At 35.1% G+C, this 14,465-nt stretch overlaps 2 protein-coding genes across 2 annotated transcripts; one reads left to right on the top strand and one right to left on the bottom strand.

Annotated features, from left to right (window-relative positions):
• The first annotated feature begins 3,820 nt into the window (after positions 1–3,820).
• LOC140874736 (uncharacterized) lies at positions 3,821–5,522 on the top strand. The gene has a single exon (XM_073278104.1). It carries the CDS (start codon positions 3,977–3,979, stop codon positions 5,249–5,251), a length of 1,275 nt encoding a protein of 424 aa, XP_073134205.1. The 5' UTR covers positions 3,821–3,976; the 3' UTR covers positions 5,252–5,522.
• Positions 5,523–6,138: 616 nt separating this feature from the next.
• LOC140876509 (glutamine synthetase leaf isozyme, chloroplastic-like) lies at positions 6,139–9,564 on the bottom strand. Its single transcript, XM_073280486.1, has 14 exons — positions 9,427–9,564; positions 8,786–9,056; positions 8,667–8,706; positions 8,471–8,574; positions 8,338–8,386; positions 8,109–8,215; positions 7,863–7,950; positions 7,648–7,776; positions 7,478–7,552; positions 7,281–7,334; positions 7,146–7,183; positions 6,811–6,970; positions 6,642–6,702; positions 6,139–6,541 (listed from the first exon to the last, which is right to left on the bottom strand). The coding sequence occupies exons 2-14, from the start codon at positions 9,043–9,045 to the stop codon at positions 6,402–6,404; spliced, it is 1,305 nt and encodes a 434-aa protein (XP_073136587.1). The 5' UTR covers positions 9,046–9,056; positions 9,427–9,564; the 3' UTR covers positions 6,139–6,401.
• Positions 9,565–14,465: the final 4,901 nt, after the last annotated feature.

Genomic DNA, 14,465 nt, shown 5'->3' on the forward strand with positions numbered 1-14,465 from the left:
ATCAGTTTCTAAATCAACTCAGCCAGAGACTGCTGAATCCTCAGAACACACGATTGATCAAGTACTTCAGGAAATTGACAGAAAAGCTGCTTCAAGGCATGACCAATCAATAGATGACTGCAATGAGCAGATGCTAAGTCTCGTTCATGTCACTTAGGTGAATGATTCTTCTCTACCAGAAATTACTCTCATGGACGTGGATGAAGCACTACAGCAAGTGATGAGTCACATTGAAATAGAAGAACGTTTTGAACAACCAGTTGATGATGAGTTGGAACACCATTCTAAACCAACTTTGGACATTCCCAGTCCAGTTGATGAAACACTTGTACAAGAAAATGTTTAGGAACACATTCTGGTTTTGGATGTCTATTGAAACTCAGTCACTAAGCTAGAGACTGTCCACATTCCTCCAGCTTACTTCACATCATGTGAATATCAGTTTGAAAGTGTCTCTTCACAATTCAAGCCTCAAAGCCCAACTGACAGCACAAAAACTGATGAATCCTTCAAAGTTGAGGAAATGACTCAGTTTGTGTCACTTTCATCAGTACGTACAACTGCTCCTAGATCTGTAGAAGAAGACGAAGCTTTCTTGACCAAGGCTAAACAATCTACCTTTTTCAAAACTCTTTGTCAAGAAGGACCTTCAATGTCTATTGAAGAGGAAATCGAGGAAGTCAGGGCAACTGATGAAGACACAGATGATGACTTGACTAGCACTCTGAATGGAATTGAATCTTCCTTGATTTCACTCACCGTGGACATTCAAACAATCAAAAAGGATCACAACAACATGAGTGAGCATCTCTCAGCTCTGCGCCATTCTATGACAAAGGAAGTAGATATAATCTAGAGGCAATTTTCTTTGTTGAACAAGACCCTCGACAAGCTAGATAAAGCAGTCTCTTCCTTGTCTCAACTACAATAATCGCATGCTTCTCTTGAAACCAAAGTGGACTCTCTGTCGACTGAAGTTCACTCGCTCAAAGAACCATTGGCTACGAACTTTCAGGGGATTTCAAATCAGATAGAGTCACTTTCTTCGCTCCCTCGCCAATTTTTTTATTATCAAGCTAATCCTCCACAGATTCAGTCGAGAGATGGCCATCAAGGCCAGTCTAGCAGATATCCTTCTTCCAGTCGACCTCACAGCACTTCTCATCACTATTCTAGTCAATGATAGTTATTCAGCACTATTTATTTTATCTACACCTGATTGCTGAACTAATTGTTATTTAATGACATTAGCCTCTTGGAAAATTTGTTCATTTCTTCTCTATATTGTGTTTGTCAAAAAGGGGGAAATAAAGAAAAATTTATCAGATTATCAGTTTATATTATCAGTTTAACTCGGATAAAAGAAACACAAACCTGAAGCAAAGTTTTGATAAACCTAAGTTTCGTCAAACACCGAAAAGAGAGAAATTGTTAGAGATTTTAAGTTTCGGTGTTTTGCAATCTCAGAGTTAATCTAAACGATCGAAAACTGATAGCATCAGTCGCTCGAAAGCCACTAAACTGATCGCACACTTCGGTGCTTGTGTTCTGCAATCAAAGAGCTAAACTGAACTATCGACTGTGGCTAAGTAAACTTATCACGCGCTCAACTGCTAAGATATATCAGTTTACCTATCGAGACTAAGTACTCAGTTGGTAAACTACTCTTATCTACTCTCAGTTTACCTCTCTGCCACTAAACTGCCATCATCAGGAAACTGAAGTTCGCACAATCATATCGACCATTCAAACGAACACTCAGTTTACCTCAGCGGATAAAGTTATCTGTGCACTGACATTTATGCAACGACTGTCGCATATCCAGAGTGTACTTTTTGCAGAGAATGTTGACATGGCATATATAAACAGTGCAACGGGAAAAATTTGAGGATTTCAGTTTATATTTAAAATTATAACCGTTGGAACTCAAGCCTATAAATAGGACCTTTGATCAGATGAGGAAATCTCTCTGGAATTTTCGCGCTATCACACTCTCTAAGAAGCTCTCAAAGCCTTTCAAGCTAAACTAATCAAGAAACCCGATGCACACTCTTTCATATTCTATTCTATCATTGAAGGATTAATTTGTGCAGTTGTAATCGAGTTGTAATTTTTGAGTATCACATTCAGTCGAGGACTGTATTTTGTATTTTGTTTACTAGAAGTTCTGAGATAGGCAATTGTGTATAAGTTCTAGTCTCGGAGTGAGGTTTTGCAAGTTGTTGTAAAATTCAAAGTGTTCTAGTGTTATCCTTCTGAGGAGGAATAAGGGGTCAATGACGTAGGAGTGTTTGAAATCTCCGAACATCCAGAAACATTAACCTGTGTCATTTCTTCAATTTACCTCACTTCATTCAGTTTTGCATTCATTCTTCTGCATAGTGTTCAGAATCTGCACGTTGACATTTTTCTGCACATTATACTTGTTTGTCAATTTGCATCGACACCAAGAAAGTTAAGAAGTCAGTCGCTAACCCGATTGAATTCTATTATTTGTCAGTTGAGAAATATTTGTTAAGTGTATTCACTCCTCCTCCCCCTCTACACTCAACCGATCCTTTCAATAATGAAAACAATTATAATATATCTACTGTATATGCAAGTGATTTGAACTTGTTCGACTTCCTAACACTAACTGGAATTAACAAATATTGTAAAATATTATTTTATCAAATTTATATTTTTCTCATAATAATGCAATTATTTCAAACAATTACCCGATTAAAATAAAAAATTAAATTTTGTTTGATCACGAAAATAATATTTTTAATGCAATTGTATGCTTATTTAAATTTTAAATTTTTTATTATATTATATAGTTTATTACACATAATATCATCTTCTTTTTTAAAATTTCTGTTGTGTATATGTATATATGTATTGAGGCAAAAATAACCACCGTATAAAAAACAAAATAATAAACTTGGTTCAATCAAAATAAAAAAATATTTTAATTTTTTTAAAATTTAATGTACTTTTATTTATATTTTAAAATTTTATATTAGATAGTCTATCACTCATAATATCATTTTTTTTAAAAAAATTTCTATATATATATATATATATATATATATATATATATATATAAATGATAACCCTACTAAAAACAAAAATTAATTTTTTATTACAAAAATATTATTTAAAATTTTGTTTAAATTCAATCGTATTTTTATCTATATCTTAAAAAATTTAGCTTGAATAGTCTTTCACTTATAATATCATTTTTATCTCTGCTACGTATATGTATAAATGCTACGCAAAACAACCAGTCTATTAAAAGAAAGAAATTAAATTTTGTTCGATCATGAAAAATATTATTAATTTTTTTAAAAAAAATTCAATCGTATTTTTATTTATATTTTAAAATTTTTGGATAAAATAATTTATTACTCATAATATTATCTTCTTTTTAATCTTCAATATTATCTCTTGCTATCAGTTTAAATTTCATCAAATCTTTATTTGTATTTATCCAATATATTTATTATTTTTGGAAAGAAACGAGAAAATGATAATTTTCTTTTTTTAGTATATTTTTTTGTTTATATATATATATATATATATATATATACGGATATTTTTGGTGGGACGGATCCTGCCAAACTCGAGATCGACCTCGGATCTAGACTTACATGTGGATCCGCTTAACCAAGTCTATATCCATATATCCATCCCGTTAGGCCGGATTCGATGCGGGATCAAGTTTATACTCAATCCTGTTGTGATTCCTACTTTTGACTCGTTTGGTCGATTTTTATAATTATGAAATCATCTTTATTATAAGTTCCAAATAAATCAATTAAAGAATATCAATTATAAGTTCCAAATAAATCTTTCATATAGGTACATAATCCCCAATCCTTTCTTCTTCCGTAGGTTTTGAGAAAGAAGTATTCAATCTGACTCGATTCCCAGCCCTGTGCTTGTGAATCGACAGCCAAACTTTCAATAATCGATTGATTCGAAAACCCAATTCATGGATTTCTTCAAATCAGTCTTCTCGGATCCCACGCCCTCCCCTTCTGTCTCTCCCACCCCTTCTTCACCGGATTATGCTCAAACTACGCCTACACCGGAACCCGACCCGCCATCGAACCCGTGGGTATTTGGGTCGACGTTTTTCAGTACCATAGCGTCTAAATCGGAAACCCTTTTGGACAATTACTATAAAGATATCCAAGAATTTAGCTCTGGCTTGAAGAAGGAAACGTCTGTCATACGGCAAGCCGCTAGCCGAGCCGTGAAGAACTTGCCGTCCCAGCTTGAGTCCGGCGCCGCTATTGCTCAGGAGTCACTTGAAGCTGTGGGCCAGGCAATTGACAACGTGGGCTCCACTGTCTCCGAGATTATTGCTAAAGATTTGAATTTAGCTTCTCAAGGTAGTTTCTTCGGTGATGAAATCGGCGGTGATGCTGGGGATAGTGGGAATCACGGGAAAGATTCGGGATTTAGTGAGAATGTTAAGCCGTACAGTAGAGTAGATGCCATGGTTCGTAGTTTACAATGCAGTGTTAAGACATATTGTGAGGAGGTGGAGGACAGTGATTATAGTGAATGGAAAATGGGGTTCAGACTTGAGGAAAGGGGTGAGGAAATCGAGCGATTGGTGGAGGAAAATGGGGTGATCGGGGAAATTTATGATGAGCTTGTGCCCAAGAAAGTTGATGAGGAGACCTTTTGGTGTCGGTATTTTTACAAGGTACAGAAGGTGATTGAAGCCGAGGAGGCCAGAGCAAGGTTTGTGAAACGAGCTATTGCGGAGGAGGAAGAGGAGTTGAGCTGGGATGTTGATGATGATGATGACAATGACAATCATGATTCTCATTCCCACAGTGGGAGAGATGGATATGAATGGAAGGATGAGTCGAACAAAGATGTCGAGGATTATGGAAAGAAAGTGCAAAATTTACCGCATGAGGATGAAGCTGGTGTATCCGGGTCCAAAGGTGAAAATTCTACCGGTGAAGAGGGTTTAGAGGAGAGATTGAAATCCGATGACAAAGAGGGCTCAGAAGGGAAAATAGAAAGTGATTTTTCAGTGGTTTCAAGTCAGCGGTTTGATGAGGATTACACTGGGTGGGATGAGATAGAAGCTTCTTTTGGCAGTGGTGATGAAAGCAAGGTCACCGATCATGGGAGCTCTAGTACCAGTAATTTGGCTGATTTGCGAAAACGATTGAGTGCCGCCGAACAAGATGAAGAGCTTACCTGGGATGTGGAGGATGACGACGACGAGCACATCAAGTCGTGATATTGGTTGCATCCTTCAGGTTTTAGGGAAGTCTGGCCGCTGACGTGGTGCTATTCTTGATTATAGCATTCGTATTTACTTTTCCAGCCTATACTTTAATTATGTATATTGATTTCATATACCAGCTATGCCAAATGATATGGCATGCTACCAATTTTCATTTTTATTTTTGTTAGGGAAGCATTTTGCTGAACTTGAATGTGCATTACTATATGTTGGTGTGCTCTGCACAAGTCACTGGCATTGATAATGGATAATAAAGTGGTTTGCATGGCTGTGTTTTATCTTTCATGTTATAGTGCTTGCATGATAGGTTTGTGTAGTTTTCATCGAAACTGATGTTGGTGTGTTACTTTGAGCATCTTGTTTTGTCAAACAGCCAAATGCGTAGATTGAATTTGACTATGAAGGACATGAGAAGTTAGCAAAGGGAAAATTTGATAGCAAGTTCACTCCACAGCAAATTCTTATTCTGATGCAGCAGAGGCATGCCTGTGGTTCAGGGGTACCTTCTATTGAGAATTAAGATTCTGTATAATTAGAGTTGTGCTCCTCGCCTGACCTCAGGATAGGGTGAACTTTTGTGTGTTGTAATATTAACAACTATGAATGGATTTAGACGGCAAGATTTGGCCAATTTGAGTTTTAAAATCTTAATCCTAATGATTCAATATGTTTGAATAATATATAATTTAGCAGCTATGATTTGGTGCTTGCGGATAAAGGGGACTCTGTAACTTGAGCACAACACCGGTCTTTACCCTGCAAGCCAAGAGTAATCAAAGTTATTTTGCTAACTAGCCGACAGTCCAATAGACTCATGCCATTGGACGGTTAAACTTGGGACCAATACGATTCCAATATGAACGTTAAACTTGTTAAAAAACAACACAGCTTAACTTTTGGTCTTTTCGACAAAGAAAATAAGTTGCACATACAAGTTAAATACTGAAAGACTGCCTAAGATATTCAAGAAACCAATCCCAGCAACTTGTGTTGAAGCGACTTTTTCTGAAAGCATGAGCAAAATTGCCCATTTGAGTCCCTTGATTCACAGACACATCAAAAGGGACCTTATGAATATAGAACAATGAAGTCGTGAATGGAGCCCGTGTTGCGGTTTTGCTCCCTGCAATGTCCGATTGCATTTTTACACCTTCAATGCAAGTTTCTGAGCAGCAAGCGCTTCAGCTTCAAGCGTTGGCTGCCACAAGATTGTAGTTTCGGCAAGTAACGCAGTCACGACGTATGGATCCATGTTAGATGCTGGGCGTCTGTCTTCCAAATAACCTTTACCAAAGAAAAAGTAGTCATCAAGAAGAGTACATATGATAATATGAAATATTACAACACTCTTTAAATTGTTCAGGGTAAAATGGTAGATTCAAACCTTTGCCATTCTTCTCAGTGTCACGCCCCACGCGAATCGAGCAGCCACGGTTAGCGACTCCCTGCAAACAATTATGAATCAATGCAAATACGTATTCAAGAAAGTTTTTTGCCTATTTTTCCATTTTCTTATAAAGAAGTCCTATAATGTATGGAAGTTCGAATCATACCCATGAAAAAGTGTTGATACTGGCAGTTTCATGCTTTCCTGTCAATCTTCTCTCATTTCCCTCTCCATAAGCACTGATATGCTCTTTGTGGCGAAGCGATAGGTTCAAGATCGCCTTCTTGATCACATCAAACCCTCCCTCTTCTCTCATACTTTTGGTGCTGTAAGAAATCAATTCCTAATAGTGAGTTTTCTTAGTACGAGCACGGGAGCAGACCATGCGAGTTGCTTAAGCGATAAAGCTCTAATAAAGCAAGCTTTCGAGGGTTCTTTGGGGCCAAGACTGCATGTGAACAGAAGCAAATCGACAGTTAGAATCAAGAAAATTATGATCACCTGTAGTTTGTGTGGCATCCTGCACCATTCCAGTCACCCTGAATGTTTCATCATGAGAATAAATTAGCTTTTCTTGATTATACACAAAAGAAAACAAACAAACAAACAAACATAGAGTTCACAGAAGATTCATACCTCGATTGGTTTTGGATCCAGTGAGAGAACAACTCCAGCCTGTTCTGTAATTCTCTGCCAATATGGTGAATATAAATACATCAATCACGAAACCAAGTGCATCAAGGGGTGGAGATAGAAATACTAAAGGAGCTCAAAATTGTGTTAAAAATCACACACAACTTTTAGAATTTAAGAATCATTAAAAAATGGCTTACCTCAAGAAGGTACCTCGCACACCAGATGTGATCCCCGGCTTCAATTCCTACACTCGGACCAACTTGAAATTCCCACTGCATGAAGCATCCATTTGAAGAAAGCCTTTAACAAGAGGACCAGATATATAAGCATGTTCACTAAAGATATCAGAGGAGTTGGGGAAAGAGACCTGCCCAGGCATAACCTCTCCGTTGGTACCACTAATGTTAATTCCAGCATACAAACAAGCCTTATAATGGGCATCGGATATGTCTCGTCCAAATGACTTATCTGCTCCTGCGCCACAGTAATAAGGGCCCTATACATCCAGCATATGCAAGGCCATCAGTTAATCGTTCACCGATACCGATAGTAATGTATCCCATGTAGTAAAACCGATGTTACCTGAGGACCAGGGTAACCTCCAGTAGGCCAACCTAACGGCCATTTCACATTGTTTTGTAGTAAAGTGTACTCTTGTTCAATGCCATACCTAATACAAGTAGGTTCCCAAAAGCAAAATAGTGTTACTAAACTCTACTATTACATAAACTTTGTAACGGTGTCGAGTTTCTATCTTCTTTAACACCCCATGTTATTCAAAACATACATTGTTGACAAAATTTGCAGACAAGTAGCAGAAGAAATTACCATGGAACTTCAGCAACAACCTTGGCATCGCTGAAAACCTGAGCTGCTTTGTAGCGCTTGTTTGTCGGAATGGGCTCGCCTGCTGGGGTATATGTGTCACATATAACCTGTTATGGATCAGGTGCATATACGAAAAATAAGTCTTGAATTCGTGTGACAGAATACTTCAAACAAAATCAGGCATTTGAATATCGAACTTAAGCAACTGTCACCAAATCCATCGACTCACCAAAATGTTATTGCCACCACGGAATGGATCCTTGAAGATTGCTTGAGGGCTGCATGAAAGATTGCCACAGATAAAATGAAGGGGTGAAAGTGAAAGGAAAACATTATCCAGTACTTTGAGCAGATAATCTTACTATAAGATGACTTCACTATCTTCTCCAGGAGCCTGTCCTGTACTAGATCCATCATAGTTCCACTTTGGAAGCTCGGAAGGGTGCTTAATCGGCTTCGATATAGTCTGAATACATTACACAACAAAGAGGTAGATATAAATCGCATTCTTGTCACATTGCATAAAGAGAACTCAATAGATTAACCAGTTTCTTGTACCCTTGATTTGCTACGAACATCGATTCCTGATCCTCCAATCCTAAGGCAATGGCAGTAAAATAAGTAGCAGTGACAGAAAAAAAGGAATCTGATTCTTAACTTAGAACATGAAACCATACCAAATATATTCAGCAATGATGCTATCAGTGTATGGAGTCACGTCCAAGTTTAGCAACTGTTCCACACGGTTAATTGTCCCATTATCCCCAGGCAAGGCAGCGAAAACTCGGAATTTGGATAAGCTTTTAGCCATCCCTTTCTTGTTTTGCTTCAAAACAAGGGAGGAGCCCAACATTTTTGTACTCAATGGACTTGCATCCATTGTGTTCTTTGCAATTCTCATTTGCCATTGAGTAGAAGGAGCCAAAATTTGTGCCATTTTTCACTTTCCTGATAAATGCCATTACCACATATAAGGGAATTTTTATATTATCCAATGGAAACAGATTTACAAGTTACAACATTTACATTCTAAAACTAGAATTAATGGGGTACAAAAAAGGGACCAAGAAAACATGGCGTATCGTATAATACAAAGCCAAAATATCTTACATGGGGCGATAACCAGCACATTATTACCATTTGTGAAAGATGACAACCCAATAGAAAAACAGCTCGAAAATCCAAGACTTTCATCCCTTTCTCTAACTTTACAGATCTCAGACGTGGAAATGACTCTAAATCAAGATCTTGGTCCCATCCCAAAAAGGCCAATATTCCACCACCCAAAAAAATGGCTAAAGACAAGTAAAGAACTAACCTTGGAACAGCAAGAAAATGGGTTGAAGAACAACTGCATAAACTGACTGAAATCCCAACAAAAAAGAGAGAATGGAAATGTTTATATATTATTATTATTATAATTATTGAAAGGCAACAGGGGATTGGCCTTTTGGCGAGAGATAGGGGTGTGTGTTGAGTGGAGGAAAATAGTCTTTGGTCACTCTTAAGGTCATCTGCAGTTGGTTGAGTAGATGCTAACAATAGGGTAGTGCCTTGCGGGTGACGTGGCGGTTGATGATTGATTAAAATTAATGGTCTCATGTGGGACCCACTAATTTTGACTAATTATGCAGTTACACATCACCCGCAGGGTAGTGCCTGCGGGCGGCATGTACTAAACCTTTGCAGAGTTACCACAGTTGACAAATAACATTTTCGGATTAAAAATTACATTTCCTAAAAATATTTTATCCCACAAATCCTCCTTTACATTATCTCATCTTACGTATTATATTTTTTATTATCTCACAAATATGAATAATACAAGCTAGTTTATTCATTCAATTCAATTATAATATAACAGTGCTCTGGTGCACATGATGCGTGCACAATGGGACTAATTATCATTTTTTTATATTTTTTATTAGGTTTGATATCTAAAAATTTAATGATTCAAGCATAGTTTTATTATGTTTGAAATTAGATAAAAATATGTTATACCAAAGACACCAAAGTTAGTTGGTCTATGGTGTCATGCTACATAGAATAGTATAGTACAATTCAGTATAGATACTTTTTTTTTTGAAACTCAAATAAAGGAACTATTATTAATAATGTGCAGGATTGTTACATAAATGATCCAAATAAGAAATAATGAAATTCGGAGGCTCGCTTCAAATTGTGGGACTAGCATGAGAGCGAGAGGCTTTTGCTAAAGTATGAACGCACTCATTCGCTTGTCGCCGAACAAAACCAATTGAGAAATCGTGTTCGCTCTTGATCACTTCTTTGCATTTGTACACAATAGTGCTAAACTCTGAGACACCAACACTGTTTGAATTTATAGCATCCACTACCACCTTTGCATCAAGTTCAAAGTAGACCTTCTTTATTCCCAAGCTACGCACCCACGAAAATGCTTCAAGGATTCCTATGGCTTCACCTTCCTTTACGCTCACCACACCATTTACAACACAACTTCGACATTGCATAAATTTACGATTTTCATCCCTCAATACACAACCCACCCCAATCTTCTTTTCCTCAAAGAAAAGCGCAGCTGCTACATTGCACTTTATAAAAAAGTGAGCTGGTTTATGCCATAGATGACATATGTTGTCCAGATTTTCATAAGTATTCGCTTCGTGCATGACCTGCTTAGCCCACATCCAATCACATAAATACTCATGTGCAAACCTCACCGTTGCGGCCGAACTTTTGCTGGTGTTATTCCATATTTTGTCATTTCTCTGCCTCCAAAAACACACAGAATCATACAAAACTTGGCTCTCTTGTACTCATCCAGCTTAGCCAATAACAAGAAAAACAAATCAAGAAAAGAACTGTACAGTATAGATACTTAAACATACTTATATGGACATTAAATATAGTTTTTTTAAGGGTAAATTATCATAAAATCCCTAAATCCAAATTTAAATATGTCCTCAGTCCCTGTGTCAGTGAAACTTCATTTAAACTCCCTGACATCATAGTTTTATGCATAATCAATCCCTAGACATCCAAAATGACATTAATAACCTTGACATCATAGTTTTATGCATAATCAATCCCTAGGCATCCAAAATGACATAAATAACCTTATCTTATCACAATAAAATAAATTTTTCTTACTGGCCCACAAATGCCATGGATTCCCACCACACCAATTTTCTCGAAATGGGATTTTTTGGGGTCAAATCATCACCATAAAAATCCGATGAACCAGGGCACAAAACATTTGAAAATCCAATCTAAAATAACTCTAAATCCGAAGAAAAATATATAAAATAGAGAAAACTTAACAATGTTGAAGTTCTCATGGAGCTTCAAAGGGTCACTTCAGAAAAAGCATGAAAAACAGAAGCATCAAAAAATTCGCAAAGTGGAGATAATGACAATTAATTTTGGTAAAGAGAACGAAGGGAATTCAATTTTTCAGTAATTTTATGTTGTCTCGCATTAAAGCTGGATGAAATTAATTGGAGAATCGGAGGCTTCAAGATATTCTTCTAAAAAATTTAAAATCTTGGAAAAGTTTTGATAATGTGATTTAATATGTATTAGTTTTGAGTGAATTGTTGTTATATTGTATAAGATTTTTCATAAATAATTTACTTGTATTTTTTCGGCACTTAGCAAACATTTATCCAGATGATTATCATTTCACGAAAGCATTGAAATTCAAATGTTGAGTAATTTCAAGATTGAAATATTTAGTTGAATTGATCGATGAAAATTATTTAAACGAATAATACTGATCATTTTGAGTAAGATTATCCAGAAATTTGCATATTTGTATCAATTATGGTGTTTTAAGTGTTGTTTAAGTGATAGATTAAAATCATGCTAAAAATTATTTCTTACCTCTTATACTCGTTATGCTCGATCGACAATATATAGTACCCAAATCATGTGTACACGGTGTTTGATTATAAAACTAATGTACTTAATTCGATCTATTTTGTACTTGGTAATTTCTGTAATTGTTCCTCATCAAGCATGGCTTGTGCTCGATCGACGATATATGATACTCAATTCATATATACACTGTGCTCGATTAGAAAATTAATATACTCAATCAGAGTTTTTTTGTACTTGATATTTACTTTATTGTCCGTCATAAATTAGGATATTATCTTGATCAATAATTTAAATCAATATGTTGGATTTACCTTTGCAACGAGATTTTTTACTCAATCAGATGTATTTTGTATTCGATAATTTTTTTAATTGTCCCCCCATCAAGTAGGACTTGTGCTCGATCGAATATATATAGTACTCAATTCATGTGTACATTGCGCTCGATTAAAAAACTATTATGCTCAATTAGAGTTTTTTTCACTTGATATTACTTTATTGTTCGTCATAAATTAGGATATTAGCTTGATCAATAATTTAAATCAATATTTTGGATTTACCTTTGCAATGAGATCTTGTACATTTTAGTTGCTAGTATATATCACATCAAGTGATGCTATTATAAAATGGTATATTTTCTTATGCTTTACTTATGACATGTTCTATCTCATATGGATTCATCTGTATTGAAGCTTTTGTGTCAATGTTATCTTGAAATTTTTGGATGTTTACTGACCATCATTTTTCACCTCTGCATTTTCACCCTATAACTTCATCGAAAAAATCAATTGTATTCCTTAGTTTGGTTAATATGACTCACTCTACGTTATGCTCGATCGACGATATATAATACTCAATTCATGTGTACACGGTGCTTGATTAGAAAACTAATGTACTTAATCCGATCTCTTTTGTACTCGATACTTTCTTTAATTGTTCTTCATCAAGTAGGACTTGTGCTCGATCGACGATATATGGTACTCAGTTCATGTGTACACTGTGCTCGATTAAAAACTTAATATACTCAATTAGAGTTTTTTGTACTTGATATTTACTTATTATTCGTTATAAATTAGAAAATTAGCTTGATCAATAATTTAAATCAATATGTTGGATTTACCTTGCAACAAGATCATGTACATTTTAGTTTCTAGTTTATATCACATCAAATGATGCTACTATAAAATGGTGTATATATATATATATATATATACACTAATGACATGTTTTATCTCTTATGAATTCATCTGTATTGAAGCTTTTGTGTTAATGTTATCTTGATGTTTTTGGATGTTTAGTGACCATCATTTTGCACCGCGGCATTTTCACACTATAACTTCATTAGGAAAATCAATTGTGTTCCTTAGCTTGGTTAATATGACTCACTCTAAGTTGTGCTCAATCGACGATATATAGTACTCAATGCATGTGTACACGGTTCTCAATTAGAAAACTAATGTACTCAATCAGATGTATTTTGTATTCAATAATTTTTTAATTGTCCCCCCTATCAAGTAGGACTTGTGCTCGATCGAATATATATTATACTCAATTCATGTGTACACTGCGCTCGATTAGAAAACTATTATGCTCAATCAGAGTATTTTTACTTGATATTACTTTATTGTCCGTCATAAATTAGGATATTAGCTTGATCAATAATTTAAATCAATATTTTAAATTTACCTTTGCAATGAGATCTTGTACACTTTAGTTGCTAGTGTATATCACATCAAGTGATGCTATTATAAAATGGTATATTTTCTTCTTCTTTACTAATGACATGTTCTATCTCATATGGATTCATCTGTATTGAAGCTTTTGTGTCAATGTTATCTTGAAATTTTTGGATGTTTACTGATCATCATTTTGCACCTCGACATTTCCACACTATAATTTCATCAATAAAATCAATTGTCATATCCTGTTATAGACTTGAATATTCAATGTGTTATAGTGCTCAATTTATTTTAATTGATACTCAAAATATTTTTGTACTTTAATTTCATAAAACAATATCGATATTTTCTTGAATTAAATCTTGAAATTAATTATTCCTATATATTTGATTCATTTTGCAAGAAATTATTTTTGAACAAACAAGCATATTATAGAATTCAACCACATTTCAAAGTTTAAGACATAATTATATTATAAAATTCAAACTGAATTCGAAATTTAAATATAAATAACAAACAAATTCTATATTACACACGAAGTTCAATCCAAATCACCCTATCTCATAACTACATAAAATTCACCTTTTTCTTCTTTTATTTTTTTTATTTTTATTTTTGCAAGAAACGCGTATCAAATTCAAAAAAAAACTATTTGAAAATGTTTTTTTTTCATTTGATAAAATAGTATTTTTTTTTTAATTTGTGCAATCATTATCATATTTCTAAGTGCATCTTCATTATGAGCAAGGCATGATTCCCAGGAATCGAACCTTGTACCTCCAGGCTTAAGTACAAAGTTTTCTGATTCGTGGTATCATTG

The sequence above is a fragment of the Henckelia pumila genome, chromosome 1 (genome assembly GCF_033568475.1).
Source record: "Henckelia pumila isolate YLH828 chromosome 1, ASM3356847v2, whole genome shotgun sequence".
NCBI classification, from domain to species: Eukaryota; Viridiplantae; Streptophyta; class Magnoliopsida; order Lamiales; family Gesneriaceae; genus Henckelia; species Henckelia pumila.